We start from the raw sequence: 20,909 nt of genomic DNA, 5'->3' as shown, positions 1-20,909 counted from the left end.
ACTCATTCAGGAAGTAAGTAAAAAAAGACAGCAAGAGAAATAGGAATTTGTTTATTTTTCCTCGTGTCAGTTTTCCACGACAATTTCCACTCCCGGGATACATCTGCCCCCTCTTCAGGCACGGTGAATTTTGTGGAGTCTCTTTCAAGGGGGGGGGAACCTTACAGAACCTCCACTCCCACACACAGACCTCCCTGTGGGCGGGCCTGGGGTCTCTTCCAGGGGTGGATTGCTGCTATCGCCACCACCAATGCACTGCATGCACAGCATCGGATGTCTTGTGTGTGCGCGCATGCGTCTCCAGTGTGTTTTGGCTTCTTCACATTTGCAGGAAGCACAAACATTGTCAGCGTTCCAAATAGCACCTGAGAAATAAATCAAGTCCCAGTCCAATTGTCTCAATCAGAGATCGATTTATTAACAGAACCATGTTGGCTACGCCATTGGCATTCCGATTCTGAATAGTTCCCAGAATCCCACCTAGGTTAAGGTTCACCTTACATCCCTCACACCCACAGGTTCATCACGAGAGCCAGTCCGTGTGCAGGGGCTTATCAACTTCCTCTTCTCTTCAGTTGAAGCAGAACAAACGGTGACCTTGGCTCCGAGAAAGGAATCTTTGGTTGTGTCTAGTAACTTTCCCCTCTGACTACTCACTGCCCCTCCCATCCCCCCTTGTGCTGTGACAGGCCGAACTCTCTAACTCCACATGAAGGCTTCGGCCTGACAAACACGCTGAAATGTTGCAAGGAAACGTAGGCGTGTGTGACATTTTGGCTATTTTTTGCTTCCGCACATGCGGAACGGATGGCCTGTGGTTGGGTCCATTGGAGCTCCCTCTCTTGAGGGGAGGAGGCTGCTTGAACCTCAAGGCAGCCCCTCCCCACCAAAGCCCCTAGCTTAGTGATGGTGAACCTTTTCTAGTGCGTGGCTATAAAATCCAACCAATGAGGGAGGCAGACAGGCCCAGAATTAACCATTCTCGCTTTATTGTGGAACAACAGCAACTCTTGATAACAGTGGTGTAATAACAACAAGATGTCCGTGCCTGGCAGCTATTTACATCTGCTGCTGCCCGGCTGAGCCAGCCAATCCAGGCTCTGTATTTTCCCACCCAAGGATAAGGGGCGGGCCACAGTTCTCAACTGTCCTCTGGACACAACAGTGGGTGGGTGGGCATGTGCTAGCATGCGTGCATTTCCCCACACCCATTCCCTCCCCCCACGGATGTGCACACATGCCCACACTGCCCCGCACATGCGCAAAATCCCCTGCTTCCTCACACATGCGCACAGGCCTCACTGAACCTTGGGACGGTGGAAAAATGGGCAAACCGGAAGTTCGGAAAAACGGACTTCCGGTTTGCCCATTGTGCTCTTTTTCCCACCCCGGGGCTTCAGGGAAGCTATCCTGAAGCCTCTGGAGGGTGAAATGGGCTCCCCCAAGGATGAAAAATCAGCTGGCTAGTGCGTGCTTGCCCGCTGGAGTCGACCTAGGGCTCTCCGATATGGGTCTGTGTGCACCTGTGGCATGCGTGCCATTTAATTGAATTTCATTTCATTTCATTTATTTGACTTCTATGCCGCCCAATCGCATGGGACTCAGGTTTGCCATCATGGCCCTCGCTTCTGGACACAGAAGGGGAAAAAAAGGCAGGGCAGCGGGCAATGCCGGCTCCAGATGGCATCCAGTAGCAACTGGCCAGCTTCTAGACCCAGGTGTAGAATGCTTGGCTGCATAGCTGGAGGTATAACAAGCAGGAAGAGGGAGATTGTGATCCCGCTGTATAGAGCGCTGGTGAGACCCCATTTGGAATCCTGTGTCCAGTTCTGGAAACCTCACCTACAAAAAGGTATTGATCAAATTGAAGGGGTCCAAAGACGGGCTACAAAAATGGTGGAAGGTCTTAAGCATAAAACTTATCAGGAAAGAGTTCATGAACTCAATCTGTATAGTCTGGAGGACAGAAGGGAAAGGGGGGACATGATCGAAACATTTAAATATGTGAAAGGCTTAAATAAGGTTCAGAAGGGAAGTGTTTTTAATAGGAAAGTGAACACAAGAACAAGGGAGCACCATCTGAGGTTAGTTTGGGGAAAGATCAGAAGCAATGCGAGAAAATATTATTTTACTGAAAGAGTACTAGATGCCTGGAACAAACTTCCAGCAGACGTGGTTGGTAAATCCACAGTAACTGAATTTAAACATGCCTAAGATAAAATACAGGAAATAGTATATAGGCAGACTAGATGGACCAGGAGGTCTTTTTCTGCCGTCAATCTTCTATGTTTCTAGGTGTTATAGGTGAAGGGGCCATTCCTTTCCTCAGTGGTAACCTCTGACCCCACCCATCCTAAACCACAGAGGTGATGGGTCTCCTTCTCTCCCTTTGAGTCCAGCAGGTGGCAGCCATGAGCCACAATTTTGGTGGCCCTTGCCAGTGAGCTGCTCTGAGTCTTCTGAGAGGGGTGGCATACAAGTCTAAATAATAATAATAATAATAATAATAATAATAATAATAATAATAATAATAATAATAAAAAAGAATCAGACCTGACTTAGAGACGACGGCTGGGCTAGGAAAGCCGTCTTCGTTTTGTGGGTGAAGAAGCCGGTGGGAGCGTTCTTGGTTCATTTCACCCAAAGCTGCTGCAGATTGGAAGAGCCAGGGAAGCTAAGCTGCGATTCCCCACCTTCTGCCTTCAGAACAGTCCTGGGAGGGCGGCCTCAGGCATTGGCCTCTGCCTGGCCCCTGCTATTCTGCCCCCCCCCCTCTTGAGATTAGCGTATTTTTCAGAGTTTAGTTTTTTGGGAGGAAAATAGGGAAAAGAATCTGCTTACCAAATATTCATCTGGCTAAGTGTCCTAAGTCTGGTCAGCTTCAGCACATTATTTTATCCCCTGGTTAAAAACACTTTATTCGGAGATGGCAACAATGAAAAAGCTTCCAAGCCAGTAAGAGCTGGGAACATCACTAGCACCTGGAAAGAAACTTAGAGCTTGGAAAACATTCTTCGCAGAGAGTAACTATGAAAGAGCTTGCGAGTTGGTAAGAGCTGGGAACATCGTTAGTACCTGTTTAGGGGCTGGAAAGAAACAAGTAAAGCAAGTAAAGCAATGACAAAAAATCCCCCTACAAAGACAGGGTTTGGAAAACATTCTTTGCAGAAAGTACCATGAAAGAGTTTAGAAGTGGGTAAGAGCGGGGAACATCGTTGGCACCTGGTTAGAGCTGGAAAGAAACATTCAGAGCAAGTTAGACCAATGGGGGAAAAAAATCTGCAAAAGCTTAGGGCTTGGAAAACATTCTTCACAGAGAGAAACAATGAAAGAGCCTGCAAGGTGTTGTGATTCTGTCTGAGGCTCCTCAGGGAACGGCTGAACCTCTGCCGGCTCCATGCTCAGAGGGGGAGGAGGAGGAACAGGAGGAGGAGGAGGAGGCCCAGGCAGACGGGGAGGAGGAATATCAGGCCGAGGGAGAGGGAGAACAGCCTGAGTCCCCCGGGGTGGAGCTCTCCCCAGCAAGCAGCCTGGAGTCCTTGGATGAAAATGCACAAGCCATCATCGATCTCAGGCAGAGAAGAGCAGCACAACGAAGGAGACAATTAGCCAGGTATTTCCAGCCCTAAATAGGCAACAGCTGGGTTTGGGTGTGGTTCTTCCCAGAAAGACTGAAAAGGCAGACCCACCCTTCCTGTATTGTGGAGTATTATCTTTGGGAGTCCTGGGACCTGGCTGTGGTCTTTGGCGTTTCTGACTCTGGCTTGTGGCCCTGAAGGCTGAAACCTTGGGGGGAAAGACGTGGGTCTTATTCTCTACAGTGGTGTGTGTGCCAGCAAGAAGTCTGCTGTATTGTCTGGCCGTCATGACTCTGCTGTGAAGCCTCATAGCCTGCCTGTTGGGAAGAACAGGTTTTTCTCTGTGTTTGTTTTTCCAACTATAAAGTGCCTTTGCTTTTACCAGCGTGTCTGGCTGCTTTTTTCAGTTGGTGTTGAAGTCTGGGGGCACCCAGACAGAACACAAGGTAAGAGCTGGGAAGATACTGTAGTTAGCAGCTAGTTAGGGCTGAAAGAAAAAGCTACATGCAGAGTATAAGACGCACCCAAATTATCAGCCTCTTTTAGGGAGGAAAAAGGTGCATCTTATACTCTGAAAAATACGGTATTTATTATTTATTTATTATTTTGTGATATTTATATGCCGCCCACTCCAGAAGGACTCTGGGTGGCTCACAACAGATAAAAACATAGTATAAAAGACAATAACAATAGCAAATAACATTAAAATACATAAATAACCCAAAGAGCCATGCATACACTCAATCATTCCTTGTCCCAGGCCTGCTGGAAAAGCCAAATGTTAATGTCTTTCCGGAAGACTGGTAGGGTGGGTATAGTACGGATCTATGAAGGCAGTTGATTCCACAGGGTCAGAGCCGCAACAGAGAAGGCCCTGCCCCGCAGCCCTGATAACTGACATTGGGACCAGGAGAAGGCCAGCCCCGTGGGCTCTTATTGACCATTGAGAGGTATGAAGCAGAAGGCAGTCCCGTAAGTATCTGGCCCTGAGCCATGTGGGGCTTTAATGAGATGCGCTTTGGAAAGCTTTGCTTGATGCTCATATCCACCAAGCCAGACATTCAGTCTTGTTGGTGTGCGAGACAACCTAGCCAGCTGTGTCCGCTTCAGGAAGGGCATCCTATGCCAGTAAACGAGGCTGGACAATCAGATTGGCTCCACGTGCTCTTGGTACAAGATAGCGATGTCCCGCATCTTCTGGCCCAGCTTTTAAAAGCAGTGCACGAGCGATACTTCTGGGCTTCGGCTTGTGGGACAGCAATCAACACCCCACCACCCCGAAGCTTCTTCCTAAGGGTTAAACCCCACAAAATGGGCCGAACTAAGAAACCAGGGGCTTTTGACTGCCAGAATAACTTGCTAGTCTCCCTCCCTCCCTTTAACATTCCCATAAATTTGGTGGTGAAATCCAAAGGATTTTTTTTAAAACTACCAGTTCACTGGGCGTGGCTTGGTGGGCATGGCAGGGGAAGGATCCTGCCAAATCTCCATTCCCTCCCCACTCCTGGAGGAAGGATACTGCCAAACCTCCATTTTTTATTTTATTTTTATTTAAAAAAATTAAGAAAATATAATCTTTATTGAGGATAAATAAGGGAGGGGATGCATAAAGCAAAAGGACTATGGAAATATTGGTACAAATATATATGGGTTTTGAGTATACAGTTATAAGTCAAAATACACACTAATATATATATATAAAAGGAAAGAAAGCTAGAGGGAAAGAGAGAGAAGGAAAGAAAAAGGAAGAGAAAAAAAGGAAAAGAAGGGAAAAATAAAAAAGAGAAGGAAAAAGGAAAAAAAAGAAGAGGTAAATTCGTATCTATAAAGTTATCAGATGTCGTAAATAGTGTCAACTTATCTGTTGACCTGATTACAGCTTTTAAGATCTTTATTATCAGTAAATCTCCATTTTTGCAAGACTGTCTTCTGCCTCATGCTTCCCAAAGGCCGCTTAGAGCCCACAGGGTCGGCCTTCTCTGGGTCCCGTCAGCCAAACAGCGCTGATGGCCCCCCATCCCTGGAGATCCGCACGGTCCCCACCTTCCTGGCTTTCCAGAAAGCCTTAAAAATATGGCTTTGCCGGCACGCTTGGAGCCGCTGAGCCGATTGTTTTTATGGATTGTTGCTATTGACTGTTTTATTGGGATTTTAATTGTTGTATACTTTTTAAATTATTGTACGCAGTCCAGAATCCATCAGGATTTGGTGGCCTATAAGACTCTGCTCCGAGTCTTCCGAGAGGGGCGGCAAACAAATCTAATAAATATTATTATTATTATTATTATTATTATTATTAATAATAATAATAATAATAATAATATATGCAATAAAACTTAAAGATCTCCATTTCCTCCCCATTCTGGGGAAGGATACTGCAAATCCCCATTCTCTTTCCCTCCCTATGTCCTTTTTCTAGTGGGGTGACCTAGGGCATTAAGGAGAAGGGTGGCATAAAAATCGAATAAATAAATAAATAAATAATAAATAAATAAATAAATATTAATAGTTAATTAATAGTTCTATATTAGTTCTATGGAATGTTTTCTAGTGGAAGAAAGATACGCCTCCGCTGAATGAAAATTTTAATGTATGTTTTATTTTATGCAGGGTTTCAGGGTTTGTACCATGTACTGTTTTTTATTTTATGTTGGAGAAAAATAAAATTTGTATTTTGGGAGGAAAACATGTTAGGCCAGTGTTTCCCAACCTTGGCAACTTGAAGATATCTGGACTTCAACTCCCAGGATTCCCCAGCCAGCGAATGCTGAGTTAGGCAATGTGGGTTTGGGATGCTGAGTCCAGCTTTTTTATTTGGGGGGTGGTGGTGGCTTTGCTGGGGATCCCCCAGTGCCCAACGGGAGCCTGCGCGAGCCTTGACCCCACCAGCAAGGGGAAGAAGGAAGGGGGGAGTGGAGGGAAAGAGGGCGGGGTCTATTCCAGGAGGGGGCGGGACGCGGGAGGGCCGGGCAGGTAACAGGAAAGCGCTCGGCTTTTGGCAGACGCCCCTCGCCTTTTACGGCCACGGCGGCGGCGGCAACGGGGCGTGGCTCTTCGACCCCCACCCCCGGCAGATAAGAAGGTGCTGAGCGAGCGACGGCGGCTTCCAGGTGAGATCGAGGGCGGTGGTCAGGTAGGAGGGATCCCTTTCCCCGTGGGGACGAGATGCTCCGGGCCGGGGGAGAAGCCCGCCGACCCCCGTTTCCAGCTCAGCCGCTTCCCTGGGAAAGTAGGCAGGAGGGGTGGGTGGGTGGGAAGCGCTGCTTTGCAAGGAGACCCCCCCTCCCGTTGCCAGCCGAGTCCCCCACTTCCACGCGTGGGATGCCCTCCCCGAAAGTCCCCCCTTGCCTTCCTCCAGCAAGCTCATTTGGAGCGTCCCGTTGGCTTCAAAGGGGAACCCACGCGCGGGACAACCCCCCCCCCCAATTGGGGGACCCCCAATCGGGAATCCCCGGTCGAAGAGGCATTTGGGGAGGGAGGGGCGGGTGGAGAGCTTCTACATCTCCCTTTGAGCCTCTTTTTTGGAGGATATAGCCCCCCCCCCCCCCCGCCAAAAAAAAGCGGCGGGGGTGGGGAGGCCAGGGAATACACTGTGGGAAGTGTGGGTTATTTTAATTTTTTTGCAACGTTTATGTTTCCATTGACCTCTTTCTCTGTTGGGATGGGAGGGGGGCGCTTGGAAGGAGAACCCCCCACCCCTTACAAACATAGAAGATTGACTGGCAGAAAAAGACCCCCTGGTCCATCTAGTCTGCCCTTATACTATTTTGTGTATTTTATCTTAGGATGGATATATATTTATCCCAGGCATATTTAAATTCAGTTCTTGTGGATTGACCAACCATGTCTGCTGGAAGTTCATTCCAAGGATCTACTACTCTTTCAGTAAAGACTCTTGAGTTTGCTTCTTGCCTGCCTTCCTTCTTCGAGGGCTGTGAAAATACACTGCTCCAAAAAAAATAATAAAGGGGACACTTAAATAACACAATGTAACTCCAAGTAAATCAAACTTCTGTGAAATCAAACTGTCCACTCAGGAAGCAACACTGATGGACAATCGATTTCGTGTGCTGTTTTGCACAATCAACTTGGTACAGAACAAAGTATTCAATGAGGATATTTCATTCATTCAGATCTAGGATGTGTTCTTGGAGGGTTACCTTTATTTTTTTTGAGCAGCATGTTTACTGACCACTTGCATCGTGGACATAAGTTGTTTCAATTTCTACCCTCAAAACATCGCTACAGAGCACTGCACTCCAAGACAACTAGACACAAAAACATTTTTTTTCCTGAATGCTATCACTCTGCTAAACAAATAATTCCCTCAATGCTGTCAAACTATTCATTAAGGCTGCATTACTGCTCATTTTTTCTCATTGTTCCTATCACCCATCTCCTCCCACTTATGACTGTAACTTGTTGCTTGTATCCTTACGATTTTTATTATTATTGTTTGTTTTTATTAATATTTACCCCTATGACAATCATTAAGTGATTCTTGACAAATGTATCTTTTCTTTTACGTACACTGAGAGCATCTGCACCAATGACAAATTCCTTGTGTGTCCAATCACACTTGGCCAATAAATAAGTCTACTCTATTCCATCCCATTCATTCTATTTTATTCTAACCTATTTTCCATATTCTCCTATTCTTCTATTTGATTTTTCTATATTCTTCTATTCTGTTCTATTCCATTCCATTCCATTCTTCTATCCTATCTTATATTCTATTCTATTCTGTCCTAACCTATCCTTACTCTATCCTATCCTTATTCTATTCTATTCTTCCCCCTTCCCTCAGGTGTGGGGATGCTGGCGGACAAGACAGAGAAGCGCATGGTCTCCTCCATCTTCATCATCCTCTCCCCGCCCCCCCGTAAGGGATGTAGTGGGCCCGCAAAGGCCTCGCTGTTCCTTCCCACCGAGAAGACGGTCCCCCATAAAGAGGAGAGGGGGCCTGGCAGCGCTCCTGGCACGGGTGAGGCCCCTCCTGTACTTTGGACCCGGGCCCACTGGAGCGGAAGTGGGACCCTGGGTTTCTCTGGCTGGGAGGCCCTGAGGGGGCCCGTTTAGACCTTTCTAAGCTTCTCCTCCTGCAGGATCCTCTGACCCACCGCTGCCTCCTCCTCAGCCTGGGGAGGCTGTCCTGGGCTCTCTGCAGCCTGCTGCTCTCCCGGTGGAGACCCTGGGCCCCGATCTGCAGAACGCAGCTGCCGCCTTGCAGGTAAATCCTCCTTTGCAGGTAAATCGTCTTTTGGGCTTTTTCCTTCCGGGAGAGCCAAGAGAAGCTGGGCTGTGTGAGAGCAGAATTAAAACACAGGCTTGACCGTAGACCTAAACTTTCAATGCAATGTGTATAATGGCCACCTGGCAATAATAGCCTGGATCCTTCATCGTAAACCTCCTCTTTAATCGACGCCATCCAGAGACACTTTGTCTGGCTGTTTAAAAAATGAAATAAGAGAGGGAGAAGAGGCATCCAGGCGATTTAGAGAGGCTCAAGGCCGCATTTTAGCCTCCACACTCCCCCTTTGCGGCTTCAAAAAAAACCTTGAAGGGGAAGGAATCTTTAATTAAAGACCTCCCCACCTTTGACACACAATAACTACATGGCCGTTTCTCTTACTCTTTGGCAGGCTCAAAAATTCACTGTGCTTTCCGAAGCGCTTGGCTTAACTCAGTGCTTCTTAATTATTTGCTGCTACGCCCCCCCCCCCAGAAAGAAGTAAACCTTTTGTGCCCCCCAACTCTCTGCCGGGATGATTGTTTGCAATGTTTGGCATGTTTTCGCTGAAAAAAACTCAAGATTTTTTCAGAAACGCAAGTGTAATGGGTTTAAGTGATGCCTTAATTTATTTGGCTTCATGCTGTCCTGTGCCAACATTTTTAGACACAATAAACATACCGATATTTCCTCACCTCCCACCGTAGTCACAGTGAAGCCAAACGCTACATATACTTTGTCCTATTTCCTCGTCTTAGGTTTGTCTCATTATCTCCATCTCATGATTTCCGTCTCTCTCCAGCTTTCTTTTCATCCCTGTTAAATATTTTTCCATGGTATATCTTAAGGGTTATCTGTACTTCATATATTTGGAATACTGTATTCAGTTCTGGAGACCTCACCTACAAAAAGATATTGACAAAATTGAACGGGTCCAAAGACGGGCTACAAGAATGAAGGAAGGTCTTAAGCATAAAACTTATCAGGAAAGACTTAATGAACTCAATCTGTATAGTCTGGAGGACAGAAAGAGAAAGGGGGGACACGATCAAAACATTTAAATATGTTAAAGGGTTAAATAAGGTTCAGGAGGGAAGTGTACTTAATAGGAAAGTGAATACAAGAACAAGGGGGCACAATTTGAGGTTAGTTGGGGGAAAGCTCAGAAGCAACATGAGAAAATATAATTTTACTGAAAGAGTAGTAGATCCTTGGAACAAATTTCCAGCAGATGTGGTTGGTAAATCCACAGTACCTGAATTTAAACATGCCTGGGATAAACATATATCCATCGTAAAATACAGGAAATAGTTAAGGGCAAACTAGATGGACCATGAGGTATTTTTCTGCCGTCAATTTTCTATGTTTCTATATTTATTTTATTTATTTATTTTATTGATTGATTTTGTCCATTGCAGAATGAGAGTTATATTGGGTATACATATAGTAAATGTATAATGAAGGTTATAGAGGATATATTCAGAGCAAAATATATCTAAGAAAGTATAGAAGAGAAGAAATAGGAATAAAATATATCAGTGAAAGAATAAATATAGGAAAGAAGAATGGTATAGGAGATATAGGACAGCAATAGGACAGGGGACGGAAGGCACTCTAGTGCACTTATGCACACCCTTTACTGACCTCTTAGGAATCTGGAGAGGTCAACCGTGGATAGTCTAAGGGTAAAGTGTTGGGGGTTTGGGGATGACACTACAGAGTCCGTCAATGAGTTCCACGCTTCGACAACTCAGTTACTGAAATCGTATTTTTTACACTCAAGTTTGGAGCGGTTAATATTAAGTTTAAATCTGTTGTGAGCTCTTGTGTTGTTGTGGTTGAAGCTGAAGTAATCCCCGATAGGCAGGACGTTGCAGCATATAATTTTGTGGGCAATACTTAGATCATGTTTAAGGCATCTTAGTTCTAAGCTTTCTAGACCCAGGGTTGAAAGTCTAGTCTCATAGGGTATTCTGTTCCGAGTGGAGGAGTGAAGGGCTCTTCTGGTGAAGTATATCTCCTGCTCTGTGCTGTGTGCTTTTGTTCAGTGCAAACCCCCCCTACTCCCTGCGGCAAAACCCCCCCCCCACATTCTCCGGGATCACACGTCCCCCCTGGCCTGCCCCACTATTTGAGAAGCACTGACTTAACTCTTTGCTCTTTTCCAGACTTCTGCATTGGAAGAGCCTCAGCCGGCCTCTCCTCTCGCCTGGGCAAATGGACACGCAGAAGGGGAAGAGGAGGCCGCAGTGCCAGGTGAGAAAAGCTATTCCCTATCCCCACTGACAGTGTCATTTGTGGCGGCTCTGTGGTGGCTCCGACCCTCTGGAACCAGCTCCCCCCTGAGATTAGGATTGCCCCCACCCTCCTTGCCTTTCGCAAACTCCTTAAAACCCACCTCTGCTGTCAGGCATGGGGGAACTGAAACATCTCCCCCTTGCCCATGTTGTTTTGGTGTTAGATTGATTGTATGCGTGTTTTAATATTCTGGGATTGTTTTTATGAATTTTTAGCTTAAAATTGTAATTGGATTGGTGGGTATTGGATTTGTTATTATGTATTGTTTTTATCTTGTTGTGAGCCGCCCCGAGTTTTCGGAGAGGGGCAGCATATAAATCCAATAAATCTAATCTAATCTAATCATTTGACACTGACTTTTTTTTTAATTTTTAATTTTATTTTTTCAACACATATCCATACAAATGTCAATGCATATACAGTGGTACCTCTACTTAAGAACTTATTTCATTCCGCGATCAGGTTCTTAAGTGGAAAAGTTTGTAAGTAGAAGTAGGAATCAATATAAAAACAAATAATGTGTGCAAACCCATTAGGAAAGAAATAAAAGCTCGGAATTTGGGTGGGAGGAGGAGGAGGAAGAAGAGAAGGAGGACAGTCGCTGCCGAAGAAGGCGAGGTGAGGGGAATAAAAAAAATCCAAAATTTAAGGCTTAAAAAAAAAAGAGGGAGGCGGCGAGGAAGAGCAGTTGCCTCTAATACACCTGGCACGAGGCTGCCTCCCATACACTGTGCCAGAGAGAGAAACCTAGGGGGAATGGCAGGAATGCCTGGCATCGGACCAGAATACCTTCGAGACCGCCTTCTGCCGCACGAATCCCAGCGACCGATTAGGTCCCACAGAGTTGGCCTTCTCCGGGTCCCGTTGACAAAACAATGTTGTTTGGCGGGACCCAGGGGAAGAGCCTTCTCTGTGGCGGCTCCGGCCCTCTGGAACCAATTCCAGAGATTAGGACCTCCCCCACCCTCCTTGCCGTCTGTTAACTACTGAAAACCCACCTAGGTCGCCAGGCAGGGGGAAATTGATTCCCCCTCGGCTGTCTCACTTTATGTATGGTATGTTGAGTTGTGTGATGGTTCTTAATAAGGGTTTCTTAATTGTTCTGTTTTTAACATTGGATTTGTAGACTGTATTGTATTGTTTGCTAGTAGCCGCTCCGAGTCCTTGGAGAGGGGCGGCATACAAATCTAATAAATAATAATAATAATAATAATAATAATAATAATAATAATAATAATAATAATAAACTGGCCGGGCCTTCGTGCCGCTCTCAAATTTCCTGGGAAATTTTTCTGGGCTCGGGTTCTTAAATAGAAAATGGTTCTTAAGAAGAGGCCAAAATATCTTGAACACCCGGTTCTTATCTAGAAAAGTTCTATGGTAGAGGCGTTCTTAGGTAGAGGTACCACTGTACCTTACATACATGTTACAAATAGTACATTAGTGGCTACTCTTGAAGACCGTTCAGAGACTTCAACTGGTGCGGAATGCAGCAGCGCATGCAATAACGGGGTGGGGGTGGGGTACCAAGGTATGCCTGTATTGCTCCAACTTTACCATGCGTTGCATTGGTTGCCAGTCAGTCTCCAAACGCAATTCAAGGTGTTGGTTATTACCTTTAAAATCCTAAATGGCTCAGGGCCAGACTATTTTTGGGACCGCCTCCTCCGTCATACCTCACTGTGGCAAGGAAGGGCCCACAGCTTTCCCCAGATCCTGCCCACCAAACAATGTCGGCTGGAGGGGCCTTGGGAAAGGACCTTCTCTGTGGCGACTCCGACCCTTGGAACCAACTGCCTCCAGAGATCCGCAGTATCTCCACCCTACCGGTCTTCTGGAAAGCCGTTAAGACCTGGCTTTTCCAGTAGGCCTGGAATTAAGACTGATCGTTAATACGCATCACCGTTCTCTGTAAGCTGCGTGCGTGAACACGCGCGTGCCCCAAAATACCCCTGCTGCGCACCCTTTTCCACGCGCACGCGCTCCCCATCCCCCTGACAGCCCGTGGGGGGGGGGGCGGGGAGGCCGGCAGTAGAAAGAAAAAAAGGGAGCCGTGGCCACCCCTGCCTCCCCACGGTGCCTCCGGCCCCCTCTCGGCCCTGCCCCCTGCCCGCCTGATCGGCCCCCTCTCCTCCTCCGCCCTCTCTCTCTCTTTGTCACTTACTTTCTTGCCTTGCCTCCTGCCTTGGGGCGCGACTTCTCTCGCGGCCGTGGCTGCGGATTCTCCTCTTCTCTCCACGCGCTTCGGGAATGCCCGCCCTGCCCCTCTCACAGCCCCTTTGCTGGGAGCGCTTTCATCCCAGACTTTCAGCAAGGGGGCTGCAGTAGAGGCAGGGCAAGCGTTCCTGAAGCGCTCGGAGAAAGCGCTCTCGCAGCCCCCTCGCTGACACAGAGAGAGAGAGGGGGGGGGGAGAGAGAAAGTAAGTGACAAAGAGAGAGAGAGAGAAAGGGGGGGGAGAGAGATAGCAAGAGAGAGAAGAGAAAGAAAGCAATAGAGAGAGAGAAAGAAAACTAGAGAGAAAGAGAGAGAGAGAGAAAGGGGGGGAGAGAGCTAGCAAGAGAGAGGAGAAAGAAAGCAAGAGATAGAAAGAAAGAGTGAGAGAGAAAGAAAGCAATAGAGAGAGAGAAAGAGAGAGAGAGAGAGAGAGCAAGACGGGGAGAGAGAAAGAGGGAGAAATGACTCTTGATTTAAAGCATATGGTAAAATGCACCCAAATAATAACAGAAACCCCCCCCCCAGCCGTTTGTATGTGTGTGTGAACTCTTGAACCATTTCCAATAGCTCACCTGTTATTGGAAATGGTTCAAGAGTTCACACACACACACACACAAGGGGGGAGGAGACAGGGATGGAAAAAGAGAAGATAGTAATAATAGTAATAGATTTTGGTTTGGTTTTATTATTAATTTCTTTTAATTAAAAAAGGGATTTTTTTCTTATTTATTTACTTACTTACTTACTTACTTACTTACTTATACTTCTATGCCGCCCAGTCCCAAAGGGACTGTTGCTCAGACACTATACTTTTCCGCACACACCGAAAAAAAATTAGAGGGAACATTGATACGCATGGGGTTGTTTTATGATATGTGTGATTTTGATTTTTTTTACTGATTTTTACTTGTATATGTTGTTAGCCACTCAGAGTCCGATTCGGAGTGAGCGGCATATAAATGCAATAAACAAACAAATAAATATTCCATATTTTCCATTTCTATATTCTCATTTTCACCTTTTAAAATCAATAGTCTGCATTCAAAATTCATTTCTTCACTCCCCTCTTGCACTCTCCTCTCCTCCTTTAACCTTCTCCAAAAAACCCTACTTCCTCCCTCTTCTTCTTAATCCTTTCTTGATTCCTCCTTCCAGGAAACCCCCCCCCCACCTTTTCATTTGGCAGACTATCAATATGATATTTTTAACCTATTACCTTATCATTCTTAAACACATTTGTTATTATTCTTTATTTTGGGGTATACTTTGATACTAGTATTAGGTAATTAAATACCTTATTAATCTAATTTATTTCTTTTCTCTTCTCTGTCTTGCTGTTTTTATCTTAATCCCGACCCTAACTAAACTCACTTTCTATCAATTTATAACACTTCATCCAAACATTGTAATACTCAAGTGTCCTTAAGTCTCATTGTCATTCTACTCATCTCAGCACAATCCAAATTTCTTTTGAGAACACTTTCTTCTGACGGAATCTTAGATCCTTCCAACTTTTATGCAAAGGCAATTCGTTATGTGTACTGTTAGGTATTTGATTTGATGCTGAATATCCTGTCGGCCTGCCCGATTCCTTCCCTAGATATCTGCGCTTTCTGTCATAAGGGCATTTTGCCTGAGGCCGTCACTCTGGAGGCCATGAGGAAGCAGTACCATGTCAAATGCTTCACCTGCCGGGCGTGTCACAGCAGCCTTGCAGGGCAGAGCTACTATCAGAAAGAGGGCCGGCCGCTGTGCGTGGCCTGCTATCAGGTAAGGTCTAGGCCAGTGATGGCGAACGTACGGAATGCCTGCCAGAGGTGGAGGGCATGCGAGGCATTGCCCTGTGTCAGCTTCAGGGCACATGCTGATTTTTGGCATTGAGGAAGACCGTTTCACCCAACGGGCAAACCGGAAGTTCAGAAAAATTGACTTCTGGTTTGCCCGTTGGGCTGTTTTAGGAAGCTTGAAAGCTCCGGAATGTGAAAAAAGATACAACGGGCAAAAGAGAAGTCCATTTTTCCAAACTTCCGGTTTGTCCTTTGGACTGTTCTTCGCACTCCGGGGCTTCAGGAAGCTTCCCTAAACCCTCGGGAGTGTGAAAAACCATATGACGGGGAAACCGGAATTCCGTTTTTCTGAACTTCTGGTTTGCCCGTCTGTTTTTTCACCGTCCCAGACTTCAGCGAGGCCTGGGCACATGCATTGTGGGGCGGGGTTGAGTGCATGCGCAAGGAGCAGTGCAAGGATATACATGAGTGGAGGGAAGGAATGGGTGTGAGTACATGCACATGCACTAGTATGCACATTCTTTTGGCACATGAACCAAAAAAGGTCGGCCATCACTGGTCTAGGTAATGGCTAGCGTGGCACGGGGGGTAGTGGGAGGAAGAGGAGAAAGAGATGCTTTAGATCTGTCGTCTCCAACCTCGGCAACTTTAAGGCTTGTGGACTTCCAACTTCCAAGAGTTGAATTCCACAAGCCTTAAAGTTGCCAAGGTTGGAGACCCCCTGCTTTAGATCATACCTGCATCTTGCCTTCCTGGGTTTAACGCCCCTCATGCCCACCCCAGACGACCCTGGAGAAATGCGATGCCTGCCAAGCCTTCATCCTCAGTGAGATTGTCTGGGCTGTGGGGAAAGGATACCACCCAGAATGCTTCACCTGCGTGGCCTGCAGCCAACAGATCGGCAGTGATGCTTTCGCCGTGGATGACGATCAGCGGGCACTTTGTCTTCCGGACTTTTACAGGTACGGCACCATGGCTCTCTACCATTGGGGATGGGGGGCTGTGCTTTGCACAGAAGAAGTGCAGGGACGAAAGGCAGATGAATCCCTGCCCTGGGCTAGAGTTAAAATGGGAGCTGCGGCATGACCGACCAACTGACCGTCCTGCCTTCCAGGAAATTTGCGCCCACCTGCGGGGTCTGTGAAGAGCGTATTATCCCGCAGGATGGGAGGGATGCATACAGGATCGAGTGCCTAGGCAGAAGCTTCCACGAGGACTGCTATCGGTGTGAGGTGGGTCTGGGCCACTGGGCTGAAGGGTGTGTGTGTGTCTTAAGAGACCTCCGTTCAAAGGATGCCCAAGCAAAGAAGCCAGCATCATTTTTCGTGAAGCATCTCTGACTTTGTGGCTTTCTTGATCCAGAAACTTCCCCTTTCCCGCTCCTAATTTTGGAGAACCTTCCAAGTTGGGTTTGGGGAACTGGGAAGGCTTGCTCCCAGAGGGTGGGCTGCTGCTGGAATTCATTCATTCATTCATTCATTCATTCATTCATTCATTCATTCATTCATTCATTCATTCATTCATTCATTCAACTTCTATGCCACCCAATCCCAAAGGACTCAGGGCGGCGTACAACATAATAACAATATTGCTATTGCTAACATGTTGTAAGCTGCCCTGAGAAGGGCGGCATAAAAATTGAATAAATAAATAAATAAATAAATAAACAATACAAAAAGATAATGCCTAATTGCGTGCAGCTCCGTGGCTCTGGAACATGAGTGCGGAATGTAGTGCAATTTTGCTTCCTGCACCTGTGTGGGATGCAAAATCTCGCACCGAGAAACACGTGCTGCCACGTTTCGGCAAGGTTTTGTCCTTCCCCGCATGTGTTCCACAGGGTGTCCAGCAAACCTGGAAAACGGGGAAATCAGGGAATTATCAGGGAAATCGGCAGTTCAGGAAATATCGGAATTGTCAGGGAATTCGTGAAAAAAATGGAATAAATCAGAAGAAAACCCAACTATTAAAATGTTTAAAAGTCAGGGGAAAATCATGTAAAAAAAAAGGACTGTGCCACTTTGCAGGGTCAAACAAAAATGAGCATAACTGTGGCAAAAACATGCTTCCTGAGCTACCAATATTTCTCCACAGCTTAGCCATTTGGTATGACATCATCTACGACTGCAATTTAACTAGATTGCAAGTTACAGAGAAATGTCAGAGAAATATCAGGGAATTTCAAAATGCTTTCCCCCAGACAGCCTGGTTCCAGAGCTGTGGAGCTGTGCGCAATTTGGCATTCTGACAGCAGCCACCTCTGCTTACTCCCCAGTCCCACCTCTACCCCCCAACTCCGCAATGTCCTTGGCAAAGAGGGTGAGGGTTTCAAAGCAAATGACCCCCCCCCCCTCCCTGCAGACTCCCGACTCTCGTTTCTTTTGCCCCGTAGAAGTGTCAGGTCTTGCTGTCCCTGGAGCCGACGGAGGACGGGTGTTACCCTCTTGGCAGCCGCCTCCTTTGCCAAGCCTGCCACGCCTGGCAGACCCAGGGCCCTCCTGCGGAGGAAATAGGATGCTGACCGCCCTCAGAATTGGGGCCAGTGTGCCATCTGCCCCTTCCCTTTTGTTCTGTATGTGAGCCTTTATCAATGTTTTCTTTCCCTCCTTGGGTGTTTGTGTGTGTGTGGCCCGGGGACCGAGAGCAACAGTCTCCTTGTCGAACGACTCTTCCACCAGACTAAAGACGCCATGCTCCTCACCCCTGCTTACGTCTGCCGGCTAGGGGCAGTGCTCGGCTCTCCTGCTGCTGGAGCAGTAGTGTGTTCCTGCTGGTACAGCTTATTGTGTGTAGCTCGCACCCGGGCTCGAGCTCAATTTCTCTTCCTGCTCTTATGGAGATAGCAAAATCTCACATGGTGACATAAGAACGTAAGAAGAGCCATGCTGAACCGGGCCAAAGCCCATCATGTCCAACATTCTGTCACACAGTGGCCCACCAATTGTCCCTGGGGATCTTGAGCAGAAAGAGAAGGCAAAACCCTCCCTTTCCCTTGACCTCCAACAAATGGTACCCAAGAGAATCCTGCCTGCCTCAACCAACACGAGGCGGCACTTGGACACCCGTTTCAGTAACCACTGATACACTTGGCATCCATGAATCTCTCTAACCCTGCCTTGAAGCTAGCCAGGCTGACAGCTGTTACGACCTATTCTGGAAGGGAATTCCATAAATCAGTGACCCTCTGGGTGAAGAAATATTTCCCTTTATTTGTCCTCACTTCCATACCTATGAGCTTTAGGGAGTGCCCCCCTCGTCTTAGTATTGTGTGATAGAGAAAAGCATTTTTCTCTATCCACCTTTTCTATCCCATGCATAATTTGGGGTGGGGTGATACTAACACTGATATTTAGTTTGGATAATCCTACAAATCCCAGTTAGGTCCCATAGAGTTGGCCTTCTCCAGGTCCCGTTGACAAAACAATGTCGTCTGGCAGGACCCAGGGGAAGAGCCTTCTCTGTGGCGGCCCCAACCCTCTGGAATCAACTCCCCCCGGAGATCAGGATTGCCCCCACCCTCCTTGCCTTTCGCAAACGCCTCAAAACCCACCTCTGCCACCAGGCATGGGGAAATTGATTCTCCCCAGCCGTCCCATTTTATGTATGGTTTGTATGAGTGTTTTTAAATTAAGGGTTTTAACTGTTCTGTTTTTAATCATTGGGTTTATATTGTGTATTGTTGTTGTGAGCCGCTCTGAGTCTTCGGAGAGGGGCGGCATACAAATCTAAATAATAATAATAATAATAATAATAATAATAATAATAATAATTTTATACTTCGATCAAGTCACCTCTTAAACACCATCTTTCAAGGCTGTAGAGACCAAGGCGTTACAACCTGGTTTCATAAGGAAGGGGCTCCATTTCCTTGATCATACCTGTTGCCCTTTTTTGTACCTCTTCCAGTTCAATTATATCCTTGAAGTGACCAGAACTGCACACAGTACTCCAAGTGTGGTCTCATCATCGATTTGTACAGAGACAATACAAGACTTGCCAACCTATTTTCGATTTCCTTCCTAATCATGCCAAGCATGGAATTTGCTTATTGTTTTTTTACTGCACATTCGGTTGACATCTTCATTGAGCTGTCCACCAAAAGCCTGGTCCCCCTCAGGAAGCATGGGACGCATGTGCATGTATGTTTCGGTGAGGGTTTTTTGTGTGGAAGTCGAAAGACGGATGCATGTGCTTCCCCATTCGAGATTTTGCTACTTGCACAGGTGTAGGAAGCAAAATTGAGCTCGAACCTGTGCTTGCATGCTAGAGCTACATGCAGTTAGCCGTACCAACAGGAACCCACTAATGTGCTGAAGGTGCCGCAGGAGCCTTGGTTGGGATTCAGCCTCCTACCCAGGCAAAAGGAGGGTGCTCAGTAATCCACATTTAGGAGGCGTCCAGCGAGGAAGCGGCTATACGAGTTCGGGAGGGAAGCCCTTGGCAGGCAAGTCCCTAGCTGGCTCTCCCAGCTTCTCCCAAGCTCTGCCTTGGGGGAGGGGGAAAGGTGGCATCCCGGGCTTCTAGGACCACCTGACTTAAGCCAACACAAGGGTTCTGGAGAGGGAGCGACCCCATGCCACAAATTGCCAGGCGGCATCTCCATACTTCATAGGCATCTTCATTCAACTGCTGCGTGGTTGGGAGGAAGCTGAGAGTGCTGCAATCCCGCAGCCTCTAGTCCTACTCTCTTTGACCCAGAGGGAACCCATCTTTTGAGTCAAGCTCAACAGCTAGGGCAGTGGTCCCCAAACTTGGCAACTTTAAGACTTGTGGACTTCAACTCCCAGAACTCTCCAGCCAGCTATGCTGGCTGGAGAATTCTGGGAGTTGAAGTCCACAAGTCTTAAAGTTGCCAAGTTTGAAGATCTCTGAGCTAGGGCATCGTAGAAAAGGGACAGAAGCAACCCACTGGGTTTCGGTGGATTTCTCCCGTTAGTACCCCTCTCCTCCACTAGGGGACAGCCCAGCTCTCAAACTGGGGTTCCCCCTCCCTGCTTGCCAGATAGATGTGGGCATCATTGTTGCAAGCCAAGCTGGACTTAAAACACTGGGCTAAGGGAGAGCTTTCCTCATTTCTAGCCAGCAAGATCAAGAGTGCCGATAAAAGGAGAGGGCCACCCAAACTGCCTCCCCATTTGTCTACGCAGTGTCCCTGCCCAAGTGCTGTCCAGGACCAGGGATGGAGGGGGAGAGATGCGCTCTTTTGCAGCTCCCTGGGATACTTAAATCCTAGAAGCCCCCCTTCTGTGCTACATTGGGTGCAAGGGTGCCTCTCTTCCCACCCCCACTTCCCCTGCCACGGCTGGGCTGCACCCCTCTCCAAGGAGAGCCTGATAACCTGCAGCCTTTGTCGCAAACTGATCAGGAGCCGTCCGTTTCAAACTTGGCAACTTTTAAGACTTGTGGACTTCAACTCCCAGAATTCTCCAGCCAGCTATGCAATGCTATACAAAATGTGTCCAATCGCACTTGGCCAATAAAGAATTCTATTCTATGCTACACTATGCCAGGGCTAGGCAAAATTGGCACTTCTATGACTTATGGATTTCAACTCCCAAAATACCTGATCCAATCACGCTAGCTCGGGAATTCTGGGAGTTGAAGTCCACAGGTCGTAGAAGAGCCAACTTTGCCTATCCCTATGCTATACTGGCTGGAGAATTCTGGGAGATGAAGTCCACATGTCTTAAAAGCTGCCAGGTTTTGAAGATCTCTGCCTGAAAGCCATTATTGGTCCCAAAGGTGCTTTTCCAAAGCCATTTTCCGCCATCCACGCCCACCTGGGCCCCCCGTAAGGAAGG

The 20,909-nt window shown here is 47.2% G+C and overlaps 1 protein-coding gene across 2 annotated transcripts; it reads left to right on the top strand.

The window, feature by feature from the left end:
* Window positions 1-6,361: 6,361 nt before the first annotated feature.
* Window positions 6,362-19,112, top strand: FBLIM1 (filamin binding LIM protein 1). Of its 2 annotated transcripts, none has more exons than XM_070759445.1 (8): window positions 6,362-6,688; window positions 8,386-8,562; window positions 8,684-8,808; window positions 10,977-11,064; window positions 14,922-15,091; window positions 15,892-16,070; window positions 16,223-16,340; window positions 17,501-19,112. In XM_070759445.1, the coding sequence occupies exons 2-8, from the start codon at window positions 8,394-8,396 to the stop codon at window positions 17,627-17,629; spliced, it is 978 nt and encodes a 325-aa protein (XP_070615546.1). In that variant the 5' UTR covers window positions 6,362-6,688; window positions 8,386-8,393; the 3' UTR covers window positions 17,630-19,112. The 2 variants fall into 2 exon arrangements, with proteins under 2 accessions (XP_070615546.1, XP_070615545.1); XM_070759444.1 differs by having other exon boundaries at window positions 6,669-6,711.
* Window positions 19,113-20,909: the final 1,797 nt, after the last annotated feature.

Source organism: Erythrolamprus reginae, chromosome 8 (genome assembly GCF_031021105.1).
Source record: "Erythrolamprus reginae isolate rEryReg1 chromosome 8, rEryReg1.hap1, whole genome shotgun sequence".
NCBI lineage: Eukaryota > Metazoa > Chordata > Lepidosauria > Squamata > Dipsadidae > Erythrolamprus > Erythrolamprus reginae.
Note: the sequence above shows the minus strand (reverse complement) of the source record. Positions and strands in the feature narration are given on the sequence as shown.